The sequence below is a fragment of the Nerophis ophidion genome, linkage group LG04 (assembly GCF_033978795.1).
Source record: "Nerophis ophidion isolate RoL-2023_Sa linkage group LG04, RoL_Noph_v1.0, whole genome shotgun sequence".
Taxonomy (NCBI): domain Eukaryota; kingdom Metazoa; phylum Chordata; class Actinopteri; order Syngnathiformes; family Syngnathidae; genus Nerophis; species Nerophis ophidion.
Genome location: NC_084614.1, coordinates 14,044,394 through 14,067,950, shown reverse-complemented (window position 1 = coordinate 14,067,950; position 23,557 = coordinate 14,044,394). Strand labels below are relative to the sequence as shown.

Below are 23,557 nucleotides of genomic sequence, written 5' to 3'. Positions count from 1 at the left end.
AATAGTAATAATAATCTGAATTTTACCTGGCAAAATTATGACAAAAGTCAGCTGTACACCTGGCGGGTTTTTTCAGGGATGAATAGAGAAGTCCTTCTTCAGCTGTCGTCTACTTTTATCATATATTGCTGCCTTTGCCCCTGTCAATGTTTACTTTTGTGTGCACATTAAATAAAAAATAAAAAAAATCCCGACTTTGGAGCAATGTTCACGGACTTCAGTATTTGGTTCTCTTGTTAGATGCAATGGTTTTCCGTTTTGGGACCGTGATTTGGGTTTTAGCTTGCTCACCGGTCCTCATATGGTAGGTAGTTTTCCTTGTTGATGTCTCAAGAAGGGTAGAAATACAAGAACACACACACTAACACACACACACATATTCTAGTATTTGTTACCTTCTTGAGACCTCTGAAAAATGCCTACCTCTAGGATTATGATAAATTGTAATTTTACTCAGAGCAGGTCAAAATTTTACAAGAAAAACTGAACATTTGTGCAACATTATGATAAAAGTGGGAATTTTACTCAATAAAAGTCGCAATTTTACAAGAAAAGCTTGTATGTACATTTATTTATCATCCGTTTTTTTCCCTTCTTTTGCAGTGTATTTGATTATTATTTACTTTTGTAATCAGCCTGACCTAAGCCTTGATAATAATCTTTGTGATTAACACATGCTCTCATATCCTTTGACAAGGTTGTAAACCGCAGGTTGGATATAATTATTGAATATGATTAAAATCAAGAGTAAGATTTTATTCAAGTGGGCCCCGGGCCCCTCTATAATGGACAAGTTGGGCCCTGAGGACAAAAAAGGTTAAGAACCACTGCTCTGTATGACAGGAGGACCGCACTGTGGTATTTATAGAACTACTGCAACGAAGCCAGTCAAAGATCCTCTGTACAACAGGATATGCATACTGTGGTATTTATTAGACCTAATGCAACAAAGCCAGTCAAATATCCTCTATATGACAGCAGGACCACACTACACAAAGATCCTCTATATGACAGTAGGACTACACTACACAAAGATTCTCTATTTGACAGGGGGACTACACTACACAAAGGTGCTCTTATGACAGGACCGCACTGCAACAAAGCCAATCAAAGATCCACTATATGAAAGTTGGACCACAATACACAAAGATCCTCTACATGACAGTACAACCACACTACACAAAGATCCTCTTATGACAGGATGACCGCAGTGTGGTATTTATAGGACTGCAACAAAGCCAGTAAAAGATCCTCTGTATGACAGTAAGACCGCACTGTGGTATATAAGACTGCCCCAAAGTCAATCAAAGATCCTCTATGTGACAGTAGGATCCCACTACACAAATATCTTCTATATGACAAGAGGACCACACTAAACAAAGATCCTCTTATGACTGGAGGACCGCACTGTGGTATTTACAGGACTGCAACAAAGCCAGTCAAAATTCCTCCATGTGACAGGAGGACCACACAACACAAAGTTCCTCTATATGAGGACAACACTAAACAGAGATCCTCTTATGACATGAGGACTGCACTGTGGTATTCATAGGATTGCAACAAAGCCACTCAAAGATCCTCTATATGACAGGAGGACTACACTACACAAAGATCCTCTTATGACAGGAGGACTACACTACACAAAGATCCTCTTATGACAGGAGGACCGGAATGTGGTATTTACAGGACTGCAAAAACGCCACTCAAAGATCCTCTATATGACAGTATAACCGCACTGTGGTATAGAGGACTGCCAATCAAAGATCCTCTACATAGCAGTAGGATCCCACTACACAAATGTCATCTATATGACAGGAGGACCACCCTAAACAAAGATCCTCTTATGACAGAAAGACCGCACTGTGGTATTTACAGGACTGCAACAAAGCCAGTCGAAATTCATCCATGTGAGGACCACACAACACAAAGATCCTCTATTTGAGGACAACACTAAACAGATCCTCTTACGACATGAGGACCGCACTGTGGTATTTATAGGATTGCAACAAAGCCAGTCAAAGATCCTCTATATGACAGGATACCCACAATGTGGTATTGATAGGACTGCAACAAAGCATGTCAAAGATCCTAAATATGACAATAGGACGACACTACACAAAGATTCTTTATATGACAGGAGGACTACAATACACAACGATTCTCTTATGACAGGAGGACTGCACTGTGGTGTTTTCAGGACTGCAACAAAGCCAGTCAAATATCCTCTATATGACAGGATAGCCACACTGTGGTATTTATAGGAGCTACTGCAACAAAGCCAGTCAAAGATCCTCTACATGACAGAGGGAGCACAAAACACAAAGATCCTGTATATTACAGGAAGACTACACTACACAAATATCCTCTTGACAGGAGGACTACACTAAACAAAGATCCTATTATGACCGGAGGACCGCAGTGTAGTATTTACAAGATTTTTTTTCTTTCTTCTTTGTCATGAAAAAGGGATGTTTTTGTTATGAAAAAGGGAGTTTTTTGTGGTTGGTGCACTATTTGTAAGTGTATATTGTGTTTTTTATGTTGACTTGATAAATTAAAAAAATAAATAAAAACTTTTTTTTTTTAATAAAAAATTCTTCTGCGGCCTGGTACCAATCAAGCCACGGCCCGGTACCGGGCCATGCCGCGGCCCGGTGGTTGGGGACCACTGGTCTATATGACAGGATAGCCACACTGTAGTATTTATAGGAGCTACTGCAACAAAGCCAGTCAAAGATCCTCTATATGACAGGGGGACCACAAAACACAAGCATCCTCTATATTACAGGAAGATTACACTACACAAAGATCCTCTTATGACAGGAGGACTGCACTGTGGTATTTATAGGACCTACTGCAACAAAGCCAGTCAAAGATCCTCTATATTACAGGAAGACTACACTACACAAAGATCCTCTTATGACAGGAGGGCTACACTACACAAAGATCCTCTTATGACAGGAGGACCACAGTGTAGTATTTACAGGACTGCAGCAAAGCCAGTCAAAGATCCTCTATATAACAGTAAGACCACACAATACAAAGATCCCATATATGACAGGAGGACCACACTAAACAATGATTCTCTTATGACAGGAGGACCGCACTGTGGTTATTTATAGGATTGCAACAAAGCCAGTCAAAGATCCTCTATATCACAGGATACTCACAATGTGGTATTTATAAGATTTCAACAAAGCTAGTCAAAGATCCTCTATATGACAGGATTCTCACAGTGTGGTATTTATAAGATTGCAACAAAGCTAGTCAAAGATCCTCTATATGACAGTAAGACGACACTACACAAATATCCTCCATATGACAGGAGGACCGCATTAAACAAAGATCCTCTATATGACAGAGCTCTTTCAGTGAGGCGATGACGCCTATCAAGTACGAGGGACAGGACTGCGGTCATCCCAGAGCGTTCCTCCGCAGGCGTGTGTCATTTGGCCTCCAAGCCATGGCTTCCAAAGAAGGCGCGGCAGAAGAGCGACATTCCCCGGCAGGGAGTTCCTGAGCGCCGCCACGCTTCTTGTTTTCCTGCACAGTCCGAGGCCACGGTCTCAGGTGGTCTGCTCACCTGAGCCCACCTGTGCCAGCATGCAGGACTGTGAGAGGTGCTCATGGTGGAGACAACGGCAGTAGGAACACACAGAAATGATCCAGCAAAACAAACAATAAACAACAACAGACCATAGTACACAACAACAAACAGCAGCAATGGTAAAATGCTGACATGACATAAACGCTGCAGGCAGCAACATAAAAATTATGCAAAAGGCCAAAAAGCCAAAAACAAGCGAATGGCAGAAGTGCTGCAACCTGATGGGACAAACCTCAACTTAACCACGTTGCTCTTTGAAATATTACATCTCAAGTCTGTCAAGACTGATATCCATCCCTCAGGTCTGGCAATGCTGGGTAACCTGGTGACTTCATGGTAGCCTGGTACTGGTTCTTGGTAGCCTGGTACCTTCTTGTTTTTCTGGTACTTTCTTGGTAGCCTGGTACTTCCTGGGACCTGGTAACTTCTTGATAGCCTAGTACGTGCTTTGCATGTTTTGGTAGCCTGGTACCTTTTTGGTGGTCTGTTAACTGCTTGGTGGTCTAGTACTTGTTCCTGGTCGCCTGGTACCTGCTTGGTAGCCTGGTACTTGTTCCCGGTAACTTGTTAACTTCTTGGTAGCCTGGTACTTGTTCAGAGTAGTTTACTAACTTCTTGGTAACCTGGTACTTGTTCCTGGTCGTCTGGTAACTTTTGGTCGCCTGGTACTTGTTCCTGGTAGCCTGGTACCTTCCTGGTAGCCTGGTAACTGCTTGGTGGTCGCCTAGTAACTTCTTGGCAGCCTGGTACCTGCTTGGTAGCCTGGTACTTGTTCCCGATAGCTTGTTAACTTCTTAGTAGCCTGGTAATTGTTCCCGATAGCTTGTTAACTTCTTGGTAGCCCGGTACTTGTTCCTGGTAGCCTGGTAATTTATTGGTCGCCTGGTACTTGTTCCTGGTCGCCTGGTGACTTTTTGGTAGCCTGGTACTTGTTCCCGATAGCTTGTTAACTTCTTGATAGCCTGGTATGTGTTCCTGGTCGCCTGGTAACTTCTTGGCAGCCCGGTACCTGCTTGGTAGCCTAGTACCTGTTCCCAATAGCCTGTTAACTTCATGGTCGCCTGGTACTTGTTCCTGGTAGCCTGGTAACTTCTTGGTAGCCCGGTGCTTGCTCCTGGTAGCCTGGTAACTTCCTGGGATCCTGTCACCTTCTTGGCAGCCTGGTACTTATTCCTGGTAGCCTGGTACTCTCTTGGTAGCCTGGTACTTCCTGGGACCTGGTAACTTCTTGATAGCCTAGTACGTGCTTTGTATGTTTTGGTAGCTTGGTACTTATTTATGGTAGCATGGTACCTTTTTGGTGGTCTGTTAACTGCTTGGTGGTCTAGTACTTGTTCCTGGTCGCCTGGTACCTGCTTGGTAGCCTGGTACTTGTTCCCGGTAGCTTGTTAACTTCTTGGTAGCCTGGTATTTGTTCCGAGTAGTTTGCTAACTTCTTGGTAACCTGGTACTTGTTCCTGGTCGCCTGGTAACTTTTGGTCGCCTGGTACTTGTTCCTGGTAGCCTGGTACCTTCCTGGTAGCCTGGTAACTGCTTGGTGGTCGCCTAGTAACTTTTTGGCAGCCTGGTACCTGCTTGGTAGCCTGGTACTTGTTCCCGATAGCTTGTTAACTTCTTAGTAGCCTGGTAATTGTTCCCGATAGCTTAACTTCTTGGTAGCCTGGTACTTCCTGGGACCTGGTAACTTCTTGATAGCCTAGTACGTGGTTTGCATGTTTTGGTAGCTTGGTACTTATTTATGGTAGCCTGGTACCTTTTTGGTGGTCTGTTAACTGCTTGGTGGTCTAGTACTTGTTCCTGGTTGCCTGGTACCTGCTTGGTAGCCTGGTACTTGTTCCCGGTAGCTTGTTAACTTCTTGGTAACCTGGTACTTGTTCCTGGTCGCCTGGTAACTTTTGGTCGCCTGGTACTTGTTCCTGGTAGCCTGGTACCTTCCTGGTAGCCTGGTAACTGCTTGGTGGTCACCTAGTAACTTTTTGGCAGCCTGGTACCTGCTTGGTAGCCTGGTACTTGTTCCCGATAGCTTGTTAACTTCTTAGTAGCCTGGTAATTGTTCCCGATAGCTTGTTAACTTCTTGGTAGCCTGGTACTTCCTGGGACCTGGTAACTTCTTGATAGCCTAGTACGTGGTTTGCATGTTTTGGTAGCTTGGTACTTATTTATGGTAGCCTGGTACCTTTTTGGTGGTCTGTTAACTGCTTGGTGGTCTAGTACTTGTTCCTGGTTGCCTGGTACCTGCTTGGTAGCCTGGTACTTGTTCCCGGTAGCTTGTTAACTTCTTGGTAGCCTGGTACTTGTTCAGAGTAGTTTACTAACTTCTTGGTAACCTGGTACTTGTTCCTGGTCGCATGGTAACTTTTGGTTGCCTGGTACTTGTTCCTGGTAGCCTGGTAACTGCTTGGTGGTCGCCTAGTAACTTCTTGGCAGCCTGGTACCTGCTTGGTAGCCTGGTACTTGTTCCCGATAGCTTGTTAACTTCTTAGTAGCCTGGTAATTGTTCCCGATAGCTTGTTAACTTCTTGGTAGCCCGGTACTTGTTCCTGGTAGCCTGGTAATTTATTGGTCGCCTGGTACTTGTTCCTGGTCGCCTGGTGACTTTTTGGTAGCCTGGTACTTGTTCCCGATAGCCTGTTAACTTCTTGATAGCCTGGTATGTGTTCCTGGTCGCCTGGTAACTTCTTGGCAGCCCGGTACCTGCTTGGTAGCCTGGTACCTGTTCCCAATAGCCTGTTAACTTCATGGTCGCCTGGTACTTGTTCCTGGTAGCCTGGTAACTTCTTGGTAGCCCGGTGCTTGCTCCTGGTAGCCTGGTAACTTCCTGGGATCCTGTCACCTTCTTGGCAGCCTGGTACTTATTCCTGGTAGCCTGGTACTCTCTTGGTAGCCTGGTACCTTCTTGGTAGCCTGGTACTTCCTGGGACCTGGTAACTTCTTGATAGCCTAGTACGTGCTTTGTATGTTTTGGTAGCTTGGTACTTATTTATGGTAGCATGGTACCTTTTTGGTGGTCTGTTAACTGCTTGGTGGTCTAGTACTTGTTCCTGGTCGCCTGGTACCTGCTTGGTAGCCTGGTACTTGTTCCCGGTAGCTTGTTAACTTCTTGGTAGCCTGGTACTTGTTCCGAGTAGTTTGCTAACTTCTTGGTAACTTGGTACTTGTTCCTGGTCGCCTGGTAACTTTTGGTCACCTGGTACTTGTTCCTGGTAGCCTGGTACCTTCCTGGTAGCCTGGTAACTGCTTGGTGGTCGCCTAGTAACTTTTTGGCAGCCTGGTACCTGCTTGGTAGCCTGGTACTTGTTCCCGATAGCTTGTTAACTTCTTAGTAGCCTGGTAATTGTTCCCGATAGCTTGTTAACTTCTTGGTAGCCCGGTACTTGTTCCTAGTAGCCTGGTAATTTATTGGTCGCCTGGTACTTGTTCCTGGTCGCCTGGTGACTTTTTGGTAGCCTGGTACTTGTTCCCGATAGCCTGTTAACTTCTTGGTAGCCTGGTATGTGTTCCTGGTCGCCTGGTAACTTCTTGGCAGCCCGGTACCTGCTTGGTAGCCTGGTACCTGTTCCCAATAGCCTGTTAACTTCATGGTCGCCTGGTACTTGTTCCTGGTAGCCTGGTAACTTCTTGGTAGCCCGGTGCTTGCTCCTGGTAGCCTGGTAACTTCCTGGGATCCTGTCAGCTTCTTGGCAGCCTGGTACTTATTCCTGGTAGCCTGGTGCTCTCTTGGTAGCCTGGTACCTTCTTGGTAGCCTGGTAACCTCCTGGCAGACTGGCTAACTTTCTGGCAGACTGGTACCTTTACGTAGACTAATATGTAGACTTGCTCAATGGCCTTGTGGTTAGAGTGTCCGCCCTGAGATCGGTAGGTCGTGAGTTCAAACCCTAGCCAACGTCCTGGTAGTCTGGCTAATATATTGGTAGCCTGGCTGATATATTGGTAGCCTGGCTAATGTCTTGGTAGTCTGGCTAATGTCCTGGTAGCCTGGCTAATATATTGGTAGCCTGGCTAATGTCCTGGTAGCCTGGCTAATGTCTTGGTAGTCTGGCTAATATATTGGTAGCCTGGCTAATGTCCTGGTAGCCTTGCTAATATATTGATAGCCTGTCTAATGTCCTGGTAGCCTAGCTAATGTCCCGGTAACCTGGCTAATATATTGGTAGCCTGGCTAATATAATGGTAGCCTGGGTAATGTCCTGGTAGCCTGGCTAATATATTGATAGCCTGGCTAATGTCCTGGTAGCCTAGCTAATGTCCTGGTAACCTGGATAATATATTGGTAGCCTGGCTAATATAATGGTAGCCTGGTTAATATATTGGTAGCCTGGCTAATGTCCTGGTAGCCGGGTTAATATATTGGTAGCCCGGCTAATATATTGGTAGCCTGGCTAATGTCTTGGTAGCTTGGCTAATGTCCTGGTAGCATAGCTAATATTTTGGTAGCCTGGTTAATATATTGGTAGCCTGGCTAATGTCCTGGTAGCCTAGCTAATATATTGGTAGCCTGGTTAACATATAGGTAGCATGGCTAATATCTTGGTAGCCTGGCTAATGTATTGGTAGTCTGGCTAATATATAAGTAGCATGGCTAATGTCCTGGTAGTCTGGCTAACGTCCTGGTAGCCTGGCTAATGTCCTGGTAGTCTGGCTAATACGTTGGTAGCCTGGCTAATATGTTGGTAGCGTGGCTAATATATCGGTAGTCTGGCTAATATATCGGTAGCCTTGCTAATGTCCTGGTAGTCTGGCTAATGTCTTGCTAGCCTTGCTAATGTCCTGGTAGCCTGGATATTGTCCTGGTAGCCTGGCTAATGTCCTTGTAGTCTGGTTAATATATAGATAGCATGGCTATTATCTTGGTAGCCTGACTAATGTCTTTGTAGTCTGGCTAATATATCGGTAGCATAGCTAACGTCCTGGTAGTCTGGTTAATGTCTTGGTAGCCTGTCTAATATATTGGTAGCCTGGCTAATGTCCTTGTAGTCTGGCTAATATATAGGTAGCATGGCTAATATATAGGTAGCATGGCTAACATATAGGTAGCATGGCTAATATCTTGGTAGCCTGGCTAATGTCTTGCTAGCCTTGATAATGTCCTGGTAGCCTGGATATTGTCATGGTAGCCTGGCTAATGTCCTTGAAGTCTGGTTAATATATAGGTAGCATGGCTATTATCTTGGTAGCCTGACTAATGTCTTTGTAGTCTGGCTAATATATAGGTAGCATAGCTAACGTCCTGGTAGTCTGGTTAATGTCTTGGTAGCCTGTCTAATATATTGGTAGCCTGGCTAATGTCCTGGTAGTCTGGCTAATATATAGGTAGCATGGCTAATATCTTGGTAGCCTGGCTAATGTCCTGGTAGTCTGGCTAATATATAGGTAGCATGACTAATATATTGGTAGCCTGGCTAATGTCCTGGTAATCTCGCTAATATATTGGTAGCCTGACTAATAAATCGGTAGTCTGGCTAATATATTGGTAGCCTTGCTAATGTCCTGGTAGCCTGGCTAATGTCTTGCTAGCCTTGCTAATGTGTTGCTAGCCTTGCTAATGTCCTGGTAGCCTGGCTAATGTCCTGGTAGCCTGGCTATTGTCCTGGTAGCCTGCCCAACATCTTGGTAGTCTGGCTGATATATAGGTAGCCTGGCTAATATATTGGTAGCCTGGCTAATAAATTGGTAGCCTGGCTAATAAATTGGTAGCCTGGCTAATATATATGTAGTCTGGCTAATATATTGGTAGCCTGGCTAATGTCCTGGTAGTCTGGCTAATATATTGGTAGCCTTGCTAATATATTGGTAGCCTGGCTAACATCTTGGTAGTCTGGCTGATATATAGGTATCCTTGCTAATGAATTGGTAGCCTGGCTAATGTCCTGGTAGCCTTGCTAATATATTGGTAGCCTGTCTAACATCTTGGTAGTCTGGCTAATATATTGGTAGCATGGCTAATAAAAGTTAAAGTACCAATGATTGTCACACACACTAGGTGTGGCGAAATGTGTCCTCTGCATTTGACCCATCCCCTTGTTCACCCCCTGAGAGGTGAGGGGAGCAGTGAGCAGCAGCGGTGCTGCGCCCGGGAATCATTTATGGTGATTTAACCCCCAATTCCTACCCTTGGTGCGGAGTGCCAAGACGGGAGGTTAATGGGTCCCATTTTTATAGTCTTTGGTATGACTCGGCCAGGGTTTGAACTCCCAACCTACCGATCGCAGGGCGGACACTATCTTGGTAGTCTGGCTAATATCTTGGTAGTCTGGCTAATATCTTGGTAGTCTGGTTAATATCTTGGTAGTCTGGTTAATATCTTGGTAGTCTGGCTAGTATCTTGGTAGTCTGGCTAATATCTTGGTAGTCTGGCTAGTATCTTGGTAGTCTGGCTAGTATCTTCGTAGTTTGGCTAGTATCTTCGTAGTTTGGCTAATATCTTGGTAGTCTGGCTAATATCTTGGTAGTCTGGCTAGTATCTTGGTAGTCTGGCTAGTATCTTGGTAGTCTAGCTAGTATCTTGGTAGTCTGGCTAGTATCTTCATAGTCTGGCTAGTATCTTCGTAGTCTGGCTAATATCTTGGTAGTCTGACTAGTATCTTCGTAGTCTGGCTAGTATCTTGGTAGTCTGGCTGGTATCTTGGTAGTCTGGCTAATATCTTGGTAGTCTGGCTAGTATCTTGGTAGTCTGGCTAATATATTCGTAGTCTGGCTAATATCTTGGTAGTCTGGCTAGTATTTTGGTAGTCCGGCTAGTATCTTGGTAGTCTGGCTAGTATCTTGGTAGTCTGGCTAGTATTTTGGTAGTCTGGTTAATATCTTGGTAGTCTGGTTAATATCTTGGTAGTCTGGCTAGTATCTTGGTAGTCTGGCAAGTATCTTGGTAGTCTGGCTAGTATCTTGGTAGTCTGGCTAGTATCTTGGTAGTCTGGCTAATATCTTGGTAGTCTGGCTAGTATCTCGGTAGTCTGGCTAGTATCTTGGTAGTCTGGCTAGTCTCTTGGTAGTCTGGCTAGTATCTTGGTAGTCTGGCTAGTATCTTAGTAGTCTAGCTAGTATCTTGGTAGTCTGGCTAGTGTCTTGGTAGTCTGGCTAGTATCTTGGTAGTCTGGCTAGTATCTTGGTAGTCTGGCTAATATCTTGGTAGTCTGGCTAATATCTTGGTAGTCTGGCTAGTATCTTCGTAGTTTGGCTAATATCTTGGTAGTCTGGCTAATATCTTGGTAGTCCGGCTAGTATCTTGGTAGTCTGGCTAGTATCTTCGTAGTCTGGCTAGTATCTTGGTAGTCTGGCTAGTATCTTGGTAGTCTGGCTAGTATCTTGGTAGTCTGCCTCATATCTTGGTAGTCTGGTTAATATCTTCGTAGTCTGGCTAGTATCTTCGTAGTCTGGCTAGTATTTTGGTAGTCTGGTTAATATCTTGGTAGTCTGGCTAGTATCTTGGTAGTCTGGCAAGTATCTTGGTAGTCTGGCAAGTATCTTGGTAGTCTAGCTAGTATCTTGGTAGTCTGGCTAGTATCTTCATAGTCTGGCTAGTATCTTCGTAGTCTGGCTAATATCTTGGTAGTCTGGCTAGTATCTTCGTAGTCTGGCTAGTATCTTGGTAGTCTGGCTAGTATCTTGGTAGTCTGGCTAGTATCTTGGTAGTCTGCCTCATATCTTGGTAGTCTGGTTAATATCTTCGTAGTCTGGCTAGTATCTTCGTAGTCTGGCTAGTATTTTGGTAGTCTGGTTAATATCTTGGTAGTCTGGCTAGTATCTTGGTAGTCTGGCAAGTATCTTGGTAGTCTGGCAAGTATCTTGGTAGTCTAGCTAGTATCTTGGTAGTCTGGCTAGTATCTTCATAGTCTGGCTAGTATCTTCGTAGTCTGGCTAATATCTTGGTAGTCTGGCTAGTATCTTCGTAGTCTGGCTAGTATCTTGGTAGTCTGGCTGGTATCTTGGTAGTCTGGCTAGTATCTTGGTAGTTTGGCTAGTATCTTGGTAGTCTAGCTAGTATCTTGGTAGTCTGGCTAGTATCTTCATAGTCTGGCTAGTATCTTGGTAGTCTGGCTAATATCTTGGTAGTCTGGCTAGTATCTTGGTAGTCTGGCTAGTATCTTCGTAGTCTGGCAAGTATCTTGGTAGTCTGGCTAGTATCTAGGTAGTCTGGCTAGTATTTTAGTAGTCTGGCTAGTATTTTGGTAGTCTGGCGAATATCTTGGTAGTCTGGCTTTTGTCCTGCAAAATGCGTCCAGAGACCACCAAGAGCAGCTTGTGTGGACACCACAGCTGCCCGCCCACCCGCCAGGGCAGTTACTCAATCTGCGTCTAATCTCGCGGCTGCATGGTTAATATGGGATAATGATCTAATTGGGTCATGTGACCAGACCCCAATTAGCACGTGTCAACAATGCGCCATGTTAGTCATGCAACGGCAGGCACGGATGGTGAATGTCTGTCATCTTCTAACACCATTGTGTGATCCAAATGCAGCTTGTGTTGATATGCAGCCCACCTCCGCCCGCCCCGCCGGGAGATCGGTCACCTGAGGCGACCGTGGCCGCCAGCCCGGCCCCCTCCGCCACACGTACAACAATATATATGTAGAAATATTATAAGTATGTGTCATAGGGCAGACACCCAGCACGTCTCCCCCGCAGGCCCACTCCCACTCCCACTCCTCCCACGTCTGGCCGCCGACGAGCCATGAGTCGGGCGGCGGTCCTACCTCGAAGCGGCTCTTGGTGATGCCGTTCATGTCTGCGGCGTCCCCGCTCGGCGCGGCTGTGTCCTCTGTCGCCCTTTTATTTCCCCTTCGGTTTAGGCGTCGGTGCCGAGCCGAACCGAGTCGAGCCGAACCGGAGTCCTCCCCCTCCTCCTCCTTCCTCCGCCGCCGCTGCGACTCCGTCTTCCCCTGCCGGCCGCTGGCAGGGCTCCCGTCGCCCGGGCGTAGGGCGAGAGCGGTGCGGGTGCTCCGGGGAGGCCGTGAAGGTCGCTCTTGTCGCAGGCCGGCGGCTCCTCAGCTCGCCGTCTCATCGCAGGACTAACAAAACAACAATAATAACATGGACGCTCGGTCACGTGACTTGACTTCCGCCTCCGCCGTCCACATCGCCGCCGCGGCAAAAGACGAGCTGTTGAAAAGAGCAGCTTCCGGCGCGGACACAAAATGGACTCCCGGCGTCAACGCGCACGACGCCTTCGTCTTCACTTTGTCACTCGTCAGGAGAAAGAAGCCGAGAAGCTCCCCGACGTTTTTTTACTTTTTACTTGCCGTCCAGGAAGAAGAAGGCGGGGCCTGGGTGACGTCATTGCTGAGGGACGAACCCGCGTGGTGGTTTTGTTTTGATTGCTACTTTCCTTTTTTCCTTGATCAATGTGCATCCTTTTTCACACTTTACCTCTTTCTTTGCTACTTTTAACCCTTCCTTGATGAATGTGCATCCTTTTTGCTACGTTCCATTTTTATTTTATAAATAAATAAATAAATGGTATTTATTTTATGAATGTATACCCTTATCTGCTTCTTTCCATCTTTATTTTATGACCCTTATTTCCTACTTTTTCATCTTTATTTTATGAATTCATACCCTTTTTTCTATTTTCCATTCCTACGTTATTAATGTATACCTTTTTTACACTTTTCACTTTTATTTGATGAACGTATACCCTTACTTTCCATCTTTTAAAAAAATAAAATTTACACCCTTATTTGCTATTTTACATTTTTATTTTATGAATGTATACCCTTTTTCCACTTTCAAGTCCTATTTTAGGAATTTATACCCTTATTTTCTACTTCCCATCTTTATTTTATGAATTCATACCCTTATTTGCTATTTTACATTTCTATGTTATTAATGTATACATTTTTTTACACTTTTCATTTTTATTTTATGAATGTATACCCTTGTTTGCTACTTTCCATCTTTATTTTATGAATTTACACCCTTATTTGCTAGTTTACTTTTTTTTTATGAACGTATACCTTTTTGCACTTTCCACTCTTATTTTAGGAATTTATACCCTTATTTGCAACTTTCCATCTTTATTTTATGAATTCATACCCTTATTTGCTATTTTCCATTTCTATGTTATTAATGTATACATTTTTTTACACTTTTCACTTTTATTTTATGAATGTACACCCTTGTTTGCTACTTTCTATCTTTCTTTGCTACTTTTAGTCCTTCCTTTATGTATTGATACCCTTATTTGCTACTTTCCATTTTTATTTTATGAATTTATACCCTTTTTTTTTACACTTTCCATTTTATTCTATGAATGTATACCCTTATTTGCGACTTTCCATCTTTATTTTATTCATTTATACACTTATTTGCTATTTTACATTTTTATTTTATGAATGTATACCCTTTTTCCACTTTCCATTCTTATTTTATAAATTCATACCCTTATTTGCTATTTTCCATTTCTATGTTATTAATGTATACATTTTTTTACACTTTTCACTTTTATTTTATGAATGTACACCCTTGTTTGCTACTTTCTATCTTTCTTTGCTACTTTTAGTCCTTCCTTTATGTATTGATACGCTTATTTTCAACTTTCCATTTTTATTTTATGAATTTATACCCTTATTTGCTATTTGCTATTTTCCATTTTTATGTTATGAATGTGTACCCTTTTTTTTTTACACTTTCCATTTTATTCTATGAATATATACCCTTATTTGCGACTTTCCATCTTTATTGTATTCATTTATACCCTTATTTGCTATTTTACATTTTTATTTTATGAATGTATACCCTTTTTCCACTTTCCATTCTTATTTTATGAATTTATACCCTTATTTGCTACTTTCCATCTTCATTTTATGAATTCATACATCCATCCATACATTTTTATTTTATGAATGTATGCTCTTTTGCCACTTTCCATTTTTATTTTATAAATTCATACCCTTATTTGCTATTTTACATTTCTATGTTATTAATGTATACCTTTTTTTTTACACTTTTCATTTTTATTTTATGAATGTATATCCTTGTTTGCTACTTTCCATCTTTATTTTATGAATTTACACCCTTATTTGCTATTTTACATTTTTATTTTATGAAAGTATACCCTTTTTCCACTTTCCATTCTAATTTTAGGAATATATGCCCTTATTTGCTACTTTCCATCTTTCTTTGCTACTATTCATCTTTTCTTTATGTATTGATACCCTTACTTGCTATTTTCTATTTTTATTTTATGAATGTATACCCTTATTTGCTACTTTCCATCCTTATTTTATGAATTTATACCTTTTATTTGCTACTTTCCATTTTTATTTTATGAATGTATACCATTATTTGCTTCTTTCCATCTTTATTTTATGTATTTATACCCTTATTTGCCATTTTCCAATTGTATTTTATGAATGTATACCCTTATTTGCTACTTTCCATCTTTATTTTATGAATGTATATCCTTATTTGTTACTTTCCATCGTTATCTTATGAATTTACACCCTTATTTGCTACTTTCCATTTTTATTTTATGAATTCATACCCTTATTTGCTACTTTCCATCTTTATTTTATGAATTTGCACACTTATTTGGTAATTTTAATTTTTCGAATTAATTTATACCTTATTTTTTGCTAATTTCCATTTTTATGTTATGTATATATACCCTTTTTTGCTACTTTCCATCGTTATTTAATGAATTTTAACCCTTATATTAACTTTTATTTGCTGATTTCCATTTTTATTCATGAATGTTTACCCCTATTTGCCAAAATATCAATGTTATGTACACTTTCTTTGATTGTCTCATACATATTCAGTGCGACAATTAGATATTTAGTTCTGTCATAATTTATAGTTGTACTGATATATATATATATATATATATATATATATATATATATATATATATATATATATATATACATATAAACAACAAAAGGAAATATTGTCATGCAGTCCTACTGTTTGTTGCAAACCAAACACATGACAAAACAAAGTAAAATAACATAACAGAAAAGACATTTGTTGTTTTGTTTTTTAAAAGACTAAACCGTATGGATGTTCCAAGAGGGATTCAAACCTGCGCACTGTGTGGCACACACCACTAGAGCACCGTGCAGCCAGAATACATGACAGTCTAGTTTGTGAAGAATATATACAGTACCATACAAAGGTGAGTACACATCTGACATGTATGCTGACATATTTTACAAATGATAGAAAGTAGAGTAGTCAGTGTACAGCTTGTACAACAGTTTGCATTAACTGGAAAAAAATGTTGTGTATTGGGTAATTTCTGTGGAGGTTCATTTGTGTATTTAGCCACGAAAGCGTTTTTTGTTTTTTTTTAACCGAATTTACGCAACTAAATTTTTTTATTTTTGTTACCTGATTTTTTTTTTTTTTACATCAAATTATGCCGAAAATTTAAAACACTTTTCATTTAATTTAATTTCATAATTTAATTTAATTTACCAGAAGCAAGTCTTGTGTTTTGAGGCAACAAATATTTCTGCAATTAATCTTTTATGCACTGACTTTTAACACAATTAATGTTTAAACACAAAAATGTTGTTCACAACTTTTGATTTGTCTGTTAAATGAAATTATGAAATTGAAATGTAATTAAATTGTCAGCAGAATTTGCTCAGTTTAAATTTAGTCTAAAAAAAAAGAAGCTTTGATTAAACTAGTGAGTACATGTTTTATTAATTGTAATCAGAATTTGCTCAGTTACATAAATTTAGTGTCAAAACAGCAAATTAACTTACATAATTTCATTAAATAAGCATTTGTGAGCAAAATTTGTACTTGAAAATTCATTTTTTATTTTATTTTAGAGTAGACATGTTTGTTGTTTCAGAAGTCAAGACTTACTTCTGTTAGATTAAATAAACATTATAAAAATTGTCAGCATAATTTGATGTAAAATGTGAAAATGCAAAAAATTCAGTTACTTCAGTGCAAAAAAATATATAAAAGATTAAAGTTCATCTACATAGAAATTGTCAGCATAATTTGTTTGGATTAGGGCAACATTTTTTTTTTTTTAATTCAGTTTGTTAAAATGTATTCCATAAAAAATTCAGTGTATACAATTCAGTGAAAGTATTTGTTACTTCTCGTAAATTAAAAAAAAAAGAAAAAAAAAAAGAAACATTTGAGGAAATTGTGAGCAAAAGTTGCTCAATTCCGTGTCAAAAAAGGCCTTGGTAATAAAAGACACAAATTAACCTTCATAATCGCATTAAATAAAAACATTTGGAGTAAAATTTGTGTTTTAAAAATTCAGCTTGTTAAAATACAGTGTTTTAAGATTCAGTGCCAAAAATATATTTTTATTCTAAACTCAAGACTTACTTCTGGCAAATTAAATTAAATTAAATGAAAATTAAATTAAATTAAATTTAAAAAAAAATTTGTCTCCATGATTTAATGAAAAAAATGTTTACTTCGAAAAATACAAACCTAAAACATTCAGTTACATAAAATTAGCGTGAAAAGAGAATTTGATAATAAAAGTGCATTAAAAAAAGACAACTTTGAACATTTCAATGGCACCGTAGATTAATTGAAAACAAAAAATGAAAATTTAAGGAAATTGTGAGCAAAAGTTGCTCAAATCCGTGTCAAAAAAGGCGTTGTTAATAAAAGACACAATTTAACCTTCATAATCGCATTAAATAAAAACATTTGGAGTAAAATTTGTGTTTTTAAAAAATCAGCTTGTTGAAATACAGTGTTTTAAGATTCAGTGCCAAAAATATTTTTGGGATTCTAAACTCAAGACTTACTTCTGGCAAATTAAATTAAATTAAATAAAAATTAAATTAAATTAAATTAAATTACATTTTTAAAAACAATTGTCGCCATGATTTAATGAAAAAAATGTTTACTTCGAAAAATACAAACCTAAAACATTCAGTTACATAAATTTAGCGTGAAAAGAGACTTTGATAATAAAAGTGCATTAAAAAAAGACAACTTTGAACATTTCACAGGCGCCGTAAATTAATTGAAAACAAAAAATGAAAATTTAAAGAAATTGTGAGCAAAAGTTGCTCAAATCTGTGTCAAAAAAGGCGTTGTTTATAAAAGACACAATTTAACCTTCATAATCGCATTAAATAAAAACATTTGGAGTAAAATTTGTGTTTTTAAAAAATCAGCTTGTTAAAATACAGTGTTTTAAGATTCAGTGCCAAAAATATTTTTTTATTCTAAACTCAAGACTTACTTCTGGCAAATTAAATTAAATTAAATTAAATTAAATTAAATTAAATTAAATTAAACTAAATTAAATTAAATTAAAAACTTGTCAGCATGATTTAATGAAAATAATGTTTACTTGGCAAAATACAAACCTAAAACATTCAGTTACATAAATTTAGTGTGAAAAGAGACTTTGATAATAAAAGTGCAATAAAAAAAAGACAACTTTGAACATTTCACAGGCGCCGTAAATTAATTCAAAACAAAAAATGAAAATTTAAGGAAATTGTGAGCAAATGTTGCTCAAATCCGTGTCAAAAAAAGCGTTGTTAATAAAAGACACAATTTAACCTTCATAATAGCATTAAATAAAAACATTTGGAGTAAAATTTGTGTTTTTAAAAAATCAGCTTGTTAAAATACAGTGTTTTAAGATTCAGTGCCCAAAAAATTTTTTTGAGTCTAAACTGAAGACTTACTTCTGGCAAATTAAATTAAATTAAATTCAATTCAATTCAATTCAATTTTAAAAAAAAGTTTTCGGCATGATTTAATGAAAAAAATGTTTACTTCGAAAAATACAAACCTAAAACATTCAGTTACATAAATTTAGCGTGAAAAGAGACTTTAATAATAAAAGTGCAATAAAAAAAAGACAACTTTGAACATTTCACAGGCGCCGTAAATTAATTGAAAACAAAAAATGAAAATTTAAGGAAATTGTGAGCAAAAGTTGCTCAAATCCGTGTCAAAAAAGGCGTTGTTAATAAAAGACACAATTTAACCTTCATAATAGCATTAAATAAAAACATTTGGAGTAAAATTTGTGTTTTTAAAAAATCAGCTTGTTAAATACAGTGTTTTAAGATTCAGTGCCAAAAATATTTTTGGGATTGTAAACTCAAGACTTACTTCTGGCAAATTAAATTAAATTAAATTAAATTAAATTAAATTAAATTAAATTAAATTAAATTAAATTAAATTAAATTAAATTAAATTAAATTTCTCGCTCTTTACTGAAGACGCCGCACCGATCCGCCTGTCGATCTCACGATCCACTCTTCCCTCACTCGTGAACAAGACTCCTAGGTACTTGAACTCCTCCACTTGGGGCAGGGTCTCCTCCCCAACCCGGAGATGGCATTCCACCCTTTTCCGGGCGAGAACCATGGACTCGGACTTGGAGGTGCTGATTCTCATTCCGGTCGCTTCACACTCGGCTGCGAACCGATCCAGTGAGAGCTGAAGATCCCGGCCAGATGAAGCCATCAGGACTACATCATCTGCAAAAAGCAGAGACCTAATCCCGTGGCCACCAAACCGGATCCCCTCAACGCCTTGGCTGCGCCTAGAAATTCTGTCCATAAAAGTTATGAACAGAATCGGTGACAAAGGACAGCCTTGGCGGAGTCCAACCCTCACTGGAAACGTGTCCGACTTACTGCCAGCAATGCGGACCAACCTCTGGCACTGATCATACAGGGAGCGGACTGCCACAATAAGACATTCCGATACCCCATACTCTCTGAGCACTCCCCACAGGACTTCCCGAGGGACACGTTCGAAGGCCTTCTCCAAGTCCACAAAGCACATGTAGACTGGTTGGGCAAACTCCCATGCACCCTCAAGAACCCTGCCGAGAGTATAGAGCTGGTCCACAGTTCCACGACCAGGACGAAAACCACACTGTTCCTCCTGAATCCGAGGTTCGACTATCCGGCGAAGCCTCCTCTCCAGTACACCTGAATAAACCTTACCGGGAAGGCTGAGGAGTGTGATCCCACGATAGTTGGAACACACCCTCCGGTCCCCCTTCTTAAAGAGAGGGACCACCACCCCGGTCTGCCAATCCAGAGGTACCGCCCCCGATGTCCACGCGATGCTGCAGAGTCTTGTCAACCAAGACAGCCCCACAGCATCCAGAGCCTTAAGGAACTCCGAACTTCAGTGCGGCGTCTTCAGTAATGCGGACGTTGTATCGATCCGTTGTGGTGAAGAAGGAGCTGAGCCGGAAGGCAAAGCTCTCAATTTACCGGTCGATCTACGTTCCCATCCTCACCTATGGTCATGAGCTTTGGGTCATGACCGAAAGGATAAGATCATGGGTACAAGCGGCCGAAATGAGTTTCCTCCGCCGGGTGGCGGGGCTCTCCCTTAGAGATAGGGTGAGAAGCTCTGCCATCCGGGAGGAACTCAAAGTAAAGCCGCTGCTTCTCCACATCGAGAGGAGCCAGATGAGGTGGTTCGGGCATCTGGTCAGGATGCCACCCGAACGCCTCCCTAGGGATGTGTTTAGGGCACGTCCAGCTGGTAGGAGGCCACGGGGAAGACCCAGGACACGTTGGGAAGACTATGTCACCCGGCTGGCCTGGGAACGCCTCGGGATCCCCCGGGAAGAGCTAGACGAAGTGGCTGGAGATAGGGAAGTCTGGGCTTCCCTGCTTAGGCTGTTGCCCCCGCGACCCGACTTCGGATAAGCGGAAGATGATGGATGGATAAATTAAATTTAAAAAAAAAATTGTCGGCATGATTTAATGAAAAAAATGTTTACTTCGAAAAATACAAACGTAAAACATTCAGTTACATACATTTAGTGTGAAAAGAGACTTCGATAATGAAAGTGCAATAAAAAAAGACAACTTTGAACATTTCACAGGCGCCGTGAAGGCTGCATGTTGCCTTGGCAACCAGCAGGGGGCAGCATGTGTCAGTCCTTGCCCACTTCCGTTGACGCTGAGACCTGAAAGCGTGTCACAAAGCGTCAATAGATGTAGCTGAGATAGGCGCCAGCGCCCCCCGCGACCCCGAAAGGGAATAAGCGGTAGAAAATGGATGGAAATGGATGGATTTTTTTATTTTTTTTTGCCGTTTCCGGTTTCGAACGCAAACACGTGCTCCCGCTGACCGTTTGCAACTTTTCATGGGTGCCTAAGTTCCGCGCGGGTGTTGCCGTGGAAACAGACACGGTGACCGGCCTCTGACAGGAAGCTGCCTCACCTCGGGCCGCCGTGGCGTGTGAGATGACACACCTGAGCAAGAGATCTTCCAGCCGTGACTCAGCGTCTCCTAATAGCGGCTGACATCGTGGACGAGTCACGGAACACGCGACTTCATCAACAACCTTTGCTTTGGTTCTCTTTCACACTGATGAGTTTTGTTTTGTCGACATGGACTTGAACGTGTGACCCTAAATACGTGCAGGAGTGTCGATGCCAGGATACCGTGTGGACCCTGAACGCACCACGGCAGTTAAATCCTTAAATAAACCAATAATTGAATAGTTAGATGAATACATAACTGAATAGATAGATAGATATATAATAAACTGAATAGACTAAAAAATAATAGTTTAATAGTTAAATAAATAATGATTACATAACTGAATAGATAAAGACAAAAATAATTTAAATGATAAATACATAGATACATGAATAGATAAATAAATACATCCATACATAAATTAAATGATAAATAAATACATGTGTAAATAACTGAATAGATAAAAAAGAATAGTTAAATAAATAAATAACAGAATAGATAATGACATAAATAATTTAAATGATAAATGAATTGATGCATAAATAACTGATTAGAATAATAAATATATAAATTCATAAATAATTTAAAGGATGAATAAATAGATGCATAAATAACTGAATAGATTAAAAAAATAACTGAATTAATTAAGACATAAATAATTAAAATGATAAATGAATATATACATAAAGAACTCATTAGAATAATAGATATATAATTTCAAAAATAATTTAAAGGATGAATAAATACATACATAACTAACTGAATGGATAAAAAAAAGAATAGTTAAATAAATAAACTAATAAATAACTGAATGGATAAAGACATAAATAATTAAAATGATAAATGAATAGATACATGAATAAATTATCAGAGTAATAAATACATAAATTATTTAAAGGATACAAAATACTACTTAAATAACTGAATTAAAAAACAGTTGAATAAATAAAAAAATAACTGAATCGATAAATACATAAATAATTTAAAGGAAAAAAATACATATGTAAATAACTGAATAGATGAAGTCATAAATAATATAAATGATGAATAAATAGCTACATAAACAACTGAATACAAAAATAAATACATTCATTAATAATTTGATGGATGAATAAATACATAAATAAATAACTCCTGGATTAAAAAATATTTAATAGTATAAATAAATAAATACCTGAATAAAGACATAAATAATTTAAAAGATAAATAAATAGACACATAAATAACTGACTGGATGAATACATAAATCAATAAATAACTTAAAGGATGAATAAATACATACATACATAAATGACGGAATAGATTTAAAAATTAATAATTAAATAAATAACTGAATATATAAATTAATGAATATTTTAGAGGATGAATAAATATATACATAAATAACTGAATAGATAAATGAATAAATACATGAATAATTTAAAGGATGAATAAATACATACATAAAGAACTGAATAGTTTAAAAAAATATATAAATAACAAAGGGGTAAATATCACAATAGTGTTTTTAATAATGCATTGCTGAAATATAAATAATCAATAAATATGTAAATACATAATATAATATAACTTCTATGTATAATTTAGTCTCATAATATATTTATAGTAACTTTACCAAAAGTAAAAAACTAAGTTTTGTACATGTGAAAATAATAAAGAAAAAAATCTGCCAATTTAATTTTAAAAAATGGCAAATAAATGATACATTCGTAAATTAAAGCGTATATTTAACAAAAAGAGTTTTTGATTGTAAAATAATTATTTTAGTATTGTGTTCCGCAAGCATGTCACTTTAAAAAGAACAATTATACGGATCACCTTAATGATATGTCCTTTATAAATTGACATTTTAGAAAAATTTCAAAAGTGCAATGTGGGTGAATAAAATACTTTTTTACTTCTGAATACCAGCTGTCTCTTGGCTAGTTGTTATGCTCTGGGTTGCGTGCAAAACTTCATGTAATGAGCCTCCCCACCACTAGATGGCATATACCCCCACCAAAGCCTTCTGTCTTACTCACTAGCATTAGCTCACAGCGAAAGATGAACGTCACTTTGTTTTTCCAGGCATGGTTGGGAAAAAAGTGAGCGTGAAGGTCCGTGCTGATGAGAAGAAGTGGATGATATTCATGCAATTAAAGAAAAAATTATCAAAAACATGACGAAAGTGGGTAGCTAGCTAACTTGGTGAAGCAGTTGGAGCGTAGCAATGCTGGTCTGCCCCGTACTGAAGCAGGATGAGTCCATAACGCCAGCCGAGGACCTTAAAATATTATCTAAACATTTACCCATACAAATATAGAGGAGCTGATGATGGAGTGTTTGACGGAGAAGCCTCTGGAAGTCCATTGTCCACTGTACATTATTAGTACTTTACTTCATAAAACTAGTGTACTTGTTGGTACTACGTTGTATTGTTTTTATACAATATTTCTATCTAAAAGTTTGATTTTGTTGTTTTTTTAAAATTTTGCTTTTTTGGGTGAGTGGGGGAAAGCACTAATTAAATTGATTTTAATACGAGTCACAACCAATGAAACTCGTGTTCCGAGTTACTAATTTATTATAATATAAAATATATTTTTTTATAAAATAATAAAAACTGAATGTATTTTCTCAGATATTTTACAGTAAAACAAAAAAGATGCACCTTTTTACCAATCATTTTAAAGTCAAACGCTCCATAAGTTCTTAAATATTATTCTTGTTTTTTGAATTGCTATTATTGTTATTCTTACTATTTTATGTTTTCACTTC

The 23,557-nt window shown here is 39.0% G+C and overlaps 1 protein-coding gene across 2 annotated transcripts in view; it reads right to left on the bottom strand.

The window, feature by feature from the left end:
- Positions 1-12,864, bottom strand: part of fbxl2 (F-box and leucine-rich repeat protein 2) — a 54,289-nt gene extending 41,425 nt beyond the window's left edge. For both annotated transcript variants that reach the window (XM_061897141.1, XM_061897142.1), the window contains exon 1: positions 12,301-12,864. In XM_061897141.1, coding sequence (XP_061753125.1) covers positions 12,301-12,330 — 30 coding nt within the window. In that variant the 5' untranslated portion in view covers positions 12,331-12,864. The remainder of the gene's footprint in view (positions 1-12,300) is intronic.
- Between the last annotated feature and the right edge of the window lie 10,693 nt (positions 12,865-23,557).